Source organism: Rhinolophus ferrumequinum, chromosome X (genome assembly GCF_004115265.2).
Source record: "Rhinolophus ferrumequinum isolate MPI-CBG mRhiFer1 chromosome X, mRhiFer1_v1.p, whole genome shotgun sequence".
Taxonomy (NCBI): Eukaryota; Metazoa; Chordata; class Mammalia; order Chiroptera; family Rhinolophidae; genus Rhinolophus; species Rhinolophus ferrumequinum.
The window spans coordinates 111,896,593-111,908,632 of record NC_046284.1 but is presented as its reverse complement, the minus strand read 5'-3'; the positions used below and the strand labels follow the sequence as shown (position 1 = coordinate 111,908,632).

The following is a 12,040-nucleotide window of genomic DNA, read 5'->3' as shown; positions in this document are numbered from 1 at the left end:
CCATCTCTTCCTTGACTCTTGGCAATCATTAATGTGAAACATATTGTCTTCTCTTTTTAACAAAACTAGATCTGGCCAGGTAGAGTTTGATATTATGAGATGTTGAATCTGACCACACCTTTACTGTCTTCAGCAAATCAAACTTTTTGAAACATAGTTGCCAGGCAGTAGTGGTCACATGTCCTCTGGTACTAAATGGGGATGGTTCAGCTGAAAGCATCAGAGTATTATTTTGCCCTTTGAGGATAAAGTTTTTTTACCTATCCTGGGAAGACAGGATAGGTAAACTCTGACTGACTTGCTTAGGTGCTGTGTAGTAAAGGATTAAGTCAGCAGGTCTGGGTTGTCCAAACTCCACACATTCCAAAGAAATGTCTACCCTTGACTGACTGGCTTCTGGGAGATCACCTTTAAGCCCTCCAGATATCTTGCCTGATAAGAGTGTCTTTGTTTACCTGGGGCCTTGGGCTGTGCCAGATTATATATGTTAACACAATGATGCATGTAGGGGCCTTGGGCCAGGCGGTATAAATGTGATTTACAGAGAGGCTCGGAACTCTGTGATCACAGTCAGCTACGTGGGTGCTCCATGCCTACATGACTGATCCCCAATAAAAACCCTGGACACCAAGGTTTGGTAGCTTACCTGACTGGCAATACTTTGTGCATGATGTTACACATCATTGCTGAGAGAATCAAGCCCTGTCCATATGACTCCACCAGGAGAGCACAACTGGAAGCTTGTGCCTGGTCTCCCCCGGACTCTGCCCTATGCGCCTTTTGCCTTTGCTGATTTTAATCTGTATGCTTTTACTGTAATAAGCCCTTACCACAAGTATAACAACATTTCTGAGTTCTGTGAGTCCTAGCAAATCATGAACCTGGGGGTGGTCCTGGACCCACAACAATAGCTATCAACACTATAAATCCGCCCAGGTGTTTATACCATGGGAAGGTATTCAAGCCTTGGGTCTACTCTCCATGGAGTCAGCTAAAATCAGGATTCTAGAGACAGCAGCCACTCTGGGAAGGCTGGAGGCTCAGCCTGCCTCTGTGTTCTCTCAGCCTCAGAAAACTTTCCAGAGGTTGATATGGTTTGGGGACCAAATTTAAGCCTTTCAGACTGGGAAGAAATGGAGTCACACTAGATATGACTGAAGAGAATCCTACACCTGGGAGTCCATATTGGCCCATTGGGCTGGGAAATAAGAGGGGACAGATGAATATGCATTGTTAAAGCAAAAATTTTACATAACGCAAGCAATCCAAATGCACTTTTGACAAAGCAGAAAACAGAGATAAGGAAAAGAAAATATTGAAAACTTACAAGGCTATCACCCTGAGATAACCACTATCAATATTTTGGAGAAAATCCATCATTCATCATTTATTCATTACACAGTTATCTACTGAGTATCTATTATGAGACTATAACAATCAATAAGATAATCAACATTCTAATGGAGCTTAATGGAAGTCAGACATCGCAACGCAGCCAGACTTTTCTCTGAGTCACAAACCAAACACATATTTTCATTTAAAATGAGTCCATATAGAACAGTGGTTTCTCAAAGTGTGGTCCCTAGGCCAGTAGCATCAGCTTGTAATTTGTAAATGCAAATTCTCAGGCCCGACCCTAGACCTTTTGAACCAGAAATCCTAAGGGTGGGCCCGGCAATCTGTATTTTAATCAATGCACGTGATTCTGATACATGCCAAAGTTTGAGAACCAATGGTACAGAAAAGTATACCCTACAGCTGGCTTTTCTTATTCTATGATAAACCATAATAAACCCATTTCCACATTTCCAAGTATTGTTTCTGGCACATTTTTAATGGTTGTATAATGGGCTAACCTAGGGCCACTGCTGTGCCACATTTTCTCGACCATATTATCTATTATTGTTTTTTTAGTTCCAGTCTTCATTTGTGATAAACATCATTTTCTTGCTGTGCTTTTAAGCTCTACTATCTGCTTTTCACAAATGCACAATACATATTAGTACCAAAGAATGTTTTACTCTTGAGGACCTAGATGACCTGAAGAAATTAATAGGACTGAGAGTTTCGTCTTGGAGATATAGCATGTAGGAATATATTTTGTGTGCGTGCGTGTCTGTCTTCACATAAAAGCAAGGGATCCCTCAGAGCTGTTCCTTCTGCCCTAATTTTGCTTTAATGAAGAAGTCAGAAGGAGAAACATAGCAGCTATTACTGTTTTTTCTTGCATTTACACCATTTCTCCGTAGCAGAAACATTTCCGAACAAGATCAGATGAGGAGATGGGTGATAACAGCGCTGAGACAACTCACCAGACTGGAGGTTTCAGTTTGAACAACCTCTCTGCTGCCTGCACGGCCTTCCCGACATCATTGGCCAACATACTGACGTTGAAGAACTGACCCACATCCCAGTAATTGTTCATTTTCTCCAAGCTCCCTTTTCTTCCTAACAAACTGTTCAGCCGGACACCTTAAGAATTGGAATTTTAGATAAAGTTATAAAAAAATCTTTCCAGTTTCTATCATATTATGCAAACCTTTAGCTAGAAGAAAAAGTGGGCATTTTATTTTGGCGACTGTCTCAGGTGTGCCATCAGAGAGTCACTGTTCCTTTTAAAATATAATGCGAGTTATTTGAACATAATGTTTAATGCTGAACTTGTGTGGCCAAAGCATCAACATCTGCAATAATAAATAGCTTTACCTATTTTCCTTAGTTCCATGGATGTTTCAAATTGTTGTCCAGCAACTATCAGCAAAATTGCAAGGTTAATTCCTGAATAAAGAGATGACTGGAGCTCAAACCCTGTGCGATACCTATAATTACAGAACCACCAAATTCTTATTATATCATCGTATTACGGCGGAAGAAAATAATGTGTAAAAAATGGTGCAAACCAACCTTCTCATGGAAATGTTTACTATCCTCATTTATTGGTTTCCAGTTTCCTCCACTCCCCACCTTTACAAGTAGCTACATGCAGTACTCAAATATTTTCTTTAAAATGTGTTAATTGCAACACAGTAAATTACACTAGGGAGTTTAAAATTTTTTCATCAGTATTTTTAAAAAATAAAAACCAGAATCTTCGTATAAAATAATGAAACTATATTAAAGTGTACAAAAGAAATTTAAAACCTATTGTAATCCGACACCCACAAGGAGACCACAATTTGATGCCCAAATCTCCTTTTTAGGGTTAGATTCCACTTGTACATTGAACATTTTTTATTACATAGAAATTGTGTCAATTATGGGCTATTTCCCTGCAGGCCATTTGTTTGTATCACAAAATGGAATCATTCGTTCATGTACGAAGCAGTATTGCCAGAATCCTGGATCTCAAGGAGCTATAAGAGCAATGGTATAAAGTTAGAGAAAGGGCAGGGACCTATTACGTTAGAGAAGAAAAACAAGATACAAAACTGGGGATATCATTTTTATACCAAAAGGTTAACAGTGCCATTTTAAATTCTCTTATTAATTTTTTATTCTATACATAAAGTTTCTTTCTCTTCCATGAGTGAGTATGACTATCATGATCAGAAAAAAGAATATGATCAATGAACTAATGACACAAAAATGTCTTTAAGTAGCACAGTCCATACCAAGGACTTGTAAACCAGGAGTCACTTCATTACTGCTGTGACAACAGGAGAACTAAACATCAACAAAATATTAATTGTGGAAGGGAGAACTTATCAATTAAGGCAGTTAAAATCTGGTTTAATGAACTTTAGGGCGTAATACGAGTACCTTCAAATGGACCAGAGGACACAAAGAAAGTCCTTTCAATCCCAGCCAACAAAATTCCAATAAAACTGAAACCGTTTTTCCCCCTGAATGTTTTGGGGATTTTAAATTCCATATCCTATTGTATTTGATATTTCTCATTTTCTTTCACTATGAAAAGTTACTGGGAAGAGGGCAAACAGGGTGACTTCTCTATGCTACTTATCCATAAAGCAAACAGGCCCAGCTTGAGGGCAGACAAGACTTAAACTCCGAGTCAGGACTGCAGCCCAGGTTTGTCTCCGACCAGTCCCCCACCTCCCTGCGCCGCATGTTCCACATCCGTACCTGAGGGCCTGCATTAGACTATTCCCAAGGTCTCATGGGAGCCAACATGCCCTGACCAGAAGACTAAGCTTCATTTGCTCCTGTACCCACTGCCACCACCTTCTGAAGTGGATGGAGAAAAGCTCCTGTGACTTTCTGGAAGGAGCCATAGGTAGTAATTTCCTGACGTGGAGGGAGAATTCTCAGCCACCATGGTGGAACACAGCTTCCTATTTTGGCTGTACCAAACGTTAATTTCCCTTCCTTACCCTTCCCTTCAACACCTGAGTGATTCTTCTCTACCATATACTGTGTTTCCCCGAAAATAAGACCGGGTCTTATATTCATTTTTGCTCCAAAAGATGCATTAGGGCTTATGTTCAGGGGATGCCATCCTGAAAAATCATGCTAGGGCTTATTTTCTGGTTAGGTCTTATTTTCGGGGAAACACAGTAGTACATTAGGTACTACTAAGGATTAACTAAGAATAATAAAGTGTCCTTGCCTTCCAAGAACCTATACTGTGGTGGAGGTGGTCAGATCCACACACAATAAGTGAAAATACAAGCGCAAGTATCATAAGTATCTTAAAACCACACACATTCAAATTTAGAAGGACTCACAGAAGACATGAGGCCAGCTCGAGAGGCTGGAGATATGGCATGAAGATGGATAGAATTGTTAATAGGAGAGATTTGGAAAGGGAACCCCCAGCACAGAAAGTGGTGGGAGCAGAGATGGGAGTTTGGGGCGCTCCTAAGGAACTTCAGTTCAGTTGGACATTTATCAGGGCCTGGGAAACAGGGCTAGAGGTGGGTTGGGGAAAGTTTGCAGAGTACCTGGAATGATCTAAGAGTTTGAATTTTTATTTAATGGGGTTGGGGAACCATGGTGGGTCTCTGAGCTTTAGGAGAAATAAGTTGTCAGTCTATGAAGGACAGACTGAAGAGACACCAAGCAGGGAGCCTACTTAGGATACTGTTAGAACATTCCTGGCAAGAAAGAAAGAAAAAGTACTGATTGGGGTGGTGGTGATAGGAAAGGATTGGCGTGCAGGAGGGAAGGCTCACAGAAGGGATGGAATTGGGGACTGATTGTATGGGAAGACGGATAAGTGAAAGTGATCCAACATTAACCAAAAGTTTAAGCCTAGGAGGCTAAAGAAAGCCTGGTGGCAAGAAAGCAACACACTGGAAACCATACACTGTGGAGATGAAAAAATGACTTCAGCCTTGGACATGTCTAGTCTTAAGTACCAGCACCATCTTGAGGTAGAACAGGTGGGCAAAGAGGGGGCAATGTGGGGCCACAGCTTAGAACAGAGGTTGAGCTGGAGATCCCCAGCTAAGGGTACCAAGGTGTGGGAGTGGCTGGGGTCACCAGGGAAGAGTGTGTAGATGGAGAGAAGAGGGTAGAGGACAGAGCTTCCAACATGTATGAAGGAGAACAAAGACAGAGAGAGAGAAGCAGCAGTTAGAATTAAACGAGAGTGGAACAGCAATGCCAAGAGCTCTTGCGATGGATGATGTGTGCTGTTGGCTCCATCTTCAAAATATGTCCAGTTCTGACTCACCATTTTCATCATTACCACCCTCGTTCAAGCCACCATCAGCTTTCCCCTGAATTATTTCAATAGTTTCCTGTTTCCTGCTTCTGCCCTTGCCCCTGTGGTAAATGGTTTAATGGCCGCAATTTCCTCCCATTCCACTATGTACACACCTTTGCAATGTGACTTTGCCATTTCTCCCACCCACAGGTGGAGTCTATTTCTCCACCCCCTTGAATTTGGGCTGGCCATATGATTTGCTTTGACGAACAGCCTGCGACGAACTGACCTTGCATGAGTTCCTGATCCTAAGCCTCAAGAGGCTTTGCAGTTTCCACCTTCCCTCTCTCTTAGAATATTGCCCACCATGTAAGAAAGCTGGTCTACCAGGATTAGAACCACATGGCAGAGAGTGGAGAGTCACCACCAACACCCAGCACCAGCTGACAAGTGTGTTTGAGGCCATCTTGGACCTGCCAGCCCCACTGAGCCTCCAGCTGATTGCAGCTTTAGGAGTGAGCCCAGCACATTAGGAGCAGAACCAGCAGAAACTGCCTGGCCAATCCACAGAATCATGAGAAATTATAAATCACTGTTTTAAGCCAGTAAGTTTTGGAGTTGTTTGTTATGCAGTAAATGCTAGCTGATACACCCCCTAAAATGTATTCTTTGCATAACAGTGCGAGTACTCCAGTTAAAACCCATGTCAGATCTTGCCACTCCTCTGCTCAGAACACTCCAATGCTGTATCATCTCACTCAGAGCACAAGGGTCGCCTTCTCTCCTGTTTCCTGCCATTCTCTGCTTGCTCGCGCCTACTATCCTTGAGCATGCCCAGTATGCTTCCTCCCCAGGGTCTTTGCCCTTGTTGTGCCCTCCCCCTAGGAACACTTTCTCCACAGTTATCTGCCAGGCTCATTCTCTCACTCCCTTCATATCTTTATTCGCTTTCACTGACCACCCTACCTAAAATTGCAGACAACTCCTTCCAACCCTCCTTTTCCCCTCCCTGCTTAACTGTCCCCAATGTCCGCCATCATCGGCTCACAGCCTATATATTTTACTGTGTTTGTCTGACTTCCCTTACCAGCAATACAAGGTCCATGAGGGCAGGGATTCGTGTCTGCTCTGTCTTTATCCCCACCACCTGGAAGAGTTTCTGGCACACAGTAAATCCTCAATAAACATTGAGGAAATAAAGGAATGAACAGCTCACTAAGAAGATAATACCCTGACAGTGGTAGAACAAGGTTCTGGAAGGAGTAACTCCACCTCCTTCTTGCCCCTATAAATGAATGAAGTTGGGGGGAAGAATGCCACCAGCAGAAAACCCTGATTCTAATGGTTTCCTTTGGGAAAAAAGAATGTGGAAATTCCTAAACCACATTTATGGCATTTTTCTTCACTGCCAGCAGACAGGCAGACACACACACACAGGAAAAAGACCTGGGTCCTTAGCTACTGCAATTCTGCTCTGTGCAGAGATGCACATGCTACTGACTAGGGCTGCGGGTTTACCACTCAATGGCACTGTCTCGGCTGGCGTCATCTTTGCAGTCTGAATCCAAAAAGATGTCCTTGTAGATCCTTCCGCACAAGCAGAACATGTCGGGGGCTGGGCCGTCACAGCTCTGCAGAACCTGGAGCATGACCTGCAGAGCCTTCTCACGGTCGCCTGCGCTGTTTCTCCTGAAAGGTTTGTGTGATAAGATCATTTACATCTGAATGAAGACATGGCGTACATATGCATTCATTCTGTGAGGGGCGGGGGGTAACGATACTGTGCTTTAGCAGGAATAACACCTCAGTTATATTTCAGTTTTCATATTGAAATGTAATAACTGCTTAAGATCCACACCAGTAAATCCCATACAATCATACTCACTCCCTACTTGATCCCTTCTCTTTAAATTAGACCTAAACTGGATGAAAGCGTAAGCAGATCAATGTATTTGGGAAGACAGCAAAAATAACACGGCAGCCTCCTGTAGCGGGATGGAGAGCAAGGACTTCAGAAGCTAAGCCTAAATCATGAGAAAGAGACAGTTTGATAAAAGTTCTTTGGAAAAGTGGCAGGGCTCCCAAATTCAAAGCCGAGATGAACTTAGAAATGTATCTTGGCATTTTTTGACCTGAAATGCCTTGCCATCCTCATACAGCAAAGGACTTTAGTAATTCCTGTTTTCCTATCTCATGCTACACCTACTGCGCCAGGAAATTTAGGAAAGTATTTCTATATTCATAAACCACAGTCTTCTCTATTATTAGATTATATGGTAAAATTTTCACTTTATATATCGGAAACAGATTCCTTAAACAGTTGTTAAAATAATTTTTGCCACAAAATAACCTGAGTTTGTGGCTGTGAAATATTAAAAGTGTTCTGTGAAGGTTTGGAAGCAAATGTCCATCAGTAGTGGGGACTGAGTAAATTAACTATGGCTAATGATATTCATATTATAAATTATTAAACATTTGTAAAAAATGAAACAATTTCTATATAATACTGCTATGGAGAGATCTCCAGAATATATTGTTAAGACAATGCAGCAAGGTGTTGACTATTGTGCACAGAATGCTACCTTTTATTTAAGAAAAGGGGGTATGTGACTAAATATATGTATCTGCTTTTATTTCTTCAAAATGGAAGGATAAATGTAAACGTAATGAAAGTGGCTACTGATAGGTGGAAGGAGAAAGCGTGATGAAGGGGACAGGGATAGTGGTTACACTTCTTGGAATTTGACTTTGAAACTATATAAGTTTTTCAGATAATTATAAAAGAAAATGAAATGTATATATTTTTAAGAGTGTTGCCTAAAAATACTGTATGCCAATGAACATACCATATGAATTTGTGGTTGGGGCAAAACACACAATGAACCTATGCCATATGATTGGCTTACCCACAAAAGAGAAATTAATTCATATGATTTTAAAACACAGCAATTTGACTGTATTTTGTCTAACAGATATAACCTAAGGAAAAAGTATAAATGCAAATCTTAAATAGTTTCCACTAATTAAATTGTTAGTGGTAATACTGGTACTGGTATTTTGAAAATATTATATATTTATAGTATAGAATACAACAAAAAATATTAATATCATTAGGAACCAGATTTTTCAGCATAAGAGATATAAACATAAGCTCAGGGAAGTAAAAGTCTTATAGTTCTACATTTGAATTAGAACATCAGTATGAATTCATGAACTGGTTTCCTTAGTTCTGTCCACAGAAAAAGTCCAAAACCATGACCAACTCAGTAGCAATGAGAACCTGCACGCCCTAACTGGGATCTGTAAATATTCTCTCTCACTAAAAGGAACCAGGACTCCTTGGAGGAATGGAGGATTCCAGATGTCTAAATGATCCTGGAACATCTTAACATACAAAAAAAAGCAAAGAAGCTGCTAAGCTTATATCAAAAGGACTCAGAAACCAATCTGAATCAGTTTTTGGCCAAAGAGGGGATGATTTGAGCATTAAGAAGAAGAATAACTATAAAGGATTGAAATACATCAACTATGTTAAAATGAGTTCATAATGATCTTATAAAACCTCACTGGTCACCTTTTGAGGATGCTAAGGAACCAACTCATTGCTTTTGAACTGATCAAGGTCAAAATGTAGCATATAGCCTCCTTTTCCTATACAAACTATACATCAAGGTAACCATGTCATCGATGAGGGGAAATTTCTCTTTATAAAGTATTTGTGTTAATAACTCAGGGATTAATTATAAAACTCAAATATCACTATTTTGCAACCCCAATCCCTAATAAAATAATGGATCTAGGCAATGATTGTCAAGGGCTGCTAGCATCACAAAAAGAGAAAAAAAACATAAAATACACAATCAACTACGGAGTATTCTTTCCAAAAAGAAAATCAAACCAGAATCTGAAATAAGTGTCCAGATCTAACTACCAACTTACAGAGGGAAAAGGAGACAGAGGAACTTCCTAAATCTCACCACAGCAAAACCCAGAACTTTGGAAATTCTACAGGACAAATGTTTCTTCAGCAAATAAATCATAAGGAAAAGAAAAAAAAAAAGAGAAGGGGAAACCTATATACTAAAAAAGACTGAAGAGTCATATTAACCAAATGCAATGCATAGACTTTTCTGGATCATGAGTCAAAGAAACCCACTATTAAAAAAAAAAGAGAGACAATTGGGAAAATTTGAACACTGATATTAAGGAATTATTGTCAATCTTTAGTTATGATAACATAATCATGATTATGTTTATAAAAGTGTCCTTAACCTTTAGAGACACATAATGAAATATCTATGGATAAAATGGCATATGACTTTGGTTCATAAAAATCCAGTGTTGGGGTATGAGGGAGTCGGTGGGGGGCGAACAGGATGTAACAAAACTGACCACGCAGCGATAATTATGGAAGTGGAGAAAGGTTCATGGGGTTCATAATATTATTCCCTACTTTAAATATTTTTGAAATTCATACAATAAAAACAAAAAATAAAAGGTACACATTCTGATTCAACCATTCCACTTGTAGAGTCTATAGTATAGAAATATATGTATTCAAGAATTTTTGAAGAAAATTGTGTGATATTATGGCATTGTTTGTAATAGTGAAAAACTGGAGGTGATCCAAATGTCCATTAACAGAAGAATGGTGAAATATACCATTTTTGATCCACAATTGGGAATCTGAAGATGCAGAGGGCAGATTTAAGTTTTACACAGATTTTCGGCTGTGCAGGTGGTCGGCACCCTTAACTCTTGAGTTGTTCAAGGGTCAGCTGTATTTTGTAACAATGAAACTATGGAGTATCAAGTGACCCTTAGAAAGAGGCAGATCTGTAAGTAATTATATAGAAGAAGTCCATAACAGACCATGGCAGGGGGCGGGGGAATTGCTGAGCTAAATAAATAGCATGATCCCATTCTTTGTAGTGAACACTACATACAAGTTTACATATATGTTTATGTGCATAGACAAAAGTCTGGAAGGATACACATTAAATTGTTCAAAACAAATCATTGCTGGGATTTGTACAAGGTGTTCCTGTGTATACTTCACTAATAACTATTCTAATAAATAAATAAAGAGATTACTCTTAATTTCTTGGCAATTTTACCACAGGCTCTTTTATGCTTTCTTTCTTGAGGACTTGTATGTCAAAAAACCACTGCATCACCAAAGAAGAGAGATTAGTACCTAAAATAGCCTTTCTCAACTGGGGTTCTGCTAGAGAATTAAGCCCTGGAGAAAATTATTTGATTATCTGAGTGACTATTTTCTCTATTCTCCCCCAAATGGTACATAGCTAGCCCCATTCTGTATGCATATGAGAGTTCATTAAATTGATACAATGGGTGCCTTAGGGCATTAGGGCTTAATTCTCTTGTGGAACCCAACCAGGGTTGAGAAGGGCTAATCTAGACGCTTGGTGTTCTTCTGCAATAATTAAGCCTGTATTTCAACTCTGACTTTCTCTATTTTCTACCTTGGTCTTGTTCTAATATATTTGATCTTTCCTCTCTTTGTCCACAGACTCCAATTTCACCAGCCTGCAAACCAGATCTCTTGATGAACAGCTCACCCATGATATTCTTTAATTTTTAAGAGCCAACAGTTATCAACCCAACTCAAGTTTACTAAAGCATTTAAATAATTTCTACAGTCTATGGTGAGAAAGTAAAAAAGATTAAAACTTTAATGAGGTACAAAATTTCTACATCTATTATGAGCCAACTTTTGAAGTGTGAAATATTCAGGATTCAGAAAAGAATGTACTTAACTCTTTTAAATGCTTAACTATTGATATGAGTTCAGGGTTGTTTGGTTTTCTTTGGACCAATTGCATCAAGATTTTCCTCAAATTTTTCATTAACTTGAAACTTACTCTTGTTAGTCAAAACAAAAGGTCTTTTGAGGATAAACAAAACAAACAAAATCAAACATTTGGAAAAAATGAAAAGCAAAGAGATTTTCAGCTTAAAAGCCCCTTTAAGACAGGTGCTAAATAGCTAATCCCTTTTGTGGTTAATAATCAGTTTTCAGATCTGCTTATCGTTTTCAGATCCCAAAGTGTCCAAGATCAAACCTAAAGATAAAAACTCGTGTGTTTTAATCAGTCCAACAACATGTTTCTGACAATAAAGCCACTTCACAATTTAAGAGAGGGGAATGAACTAAAACAGTAGGGTTAAACCTTGACTGCATATTAGAATCACCTGGGGAATTTTAAAAACCCTGGTGTCCAGTCCAGGCTGCACTTCACACCAATTAAATCAGAATCTCTAGAGATGGGATCCAGGCCTCAGTGTTTCTTATCCTGGACATTCGGATTCAGTAGGTCTGCATCATTGCTAAATCTGATTCTCAGCCCTTGTCTTAGCTGAACTACCAGCAGTATTTGATAGTTGAGCACTCCTTCCTCTTTGGACCAT

The 12,040-nt window shown here is 39.6% G+C and overlaps 1 protein-coding gene across 3 annotated transcripts in view; it reads right to left on the bottom strand.

Moving 5' to 3' along the window:
- Positions 1–12,040, bottom strand: part of MAP3K15 (mitogen-activated protein kinase kinase kinase 15) — a 120,626-nt gene that overhangs the window by 45,362 nt on the left and 63,224 nt on the right. For all 3 annotated transcript variants that reach the window (XM_033106905.1, XM_033106889.1, XM_033106897.1), the window contains exons 7-9: positions 7,127–7,297; positions 2,707–2,819; positions 2,313–2,472 (exon numbers count right to left, since the gene is read on the bottom strand). In XM_033106905.1, the coding sequence (XP_032962796.1) occupies positions 2,313–2,472; positions 2,707–2,819; positions 7,127–7,297 (444 nt within the window). The remainder of the gene's footprint in view (positions 1–2,312; positions 2,473–2,706; positions 2,820–7,126; positions 7,298–12,040) is intronic.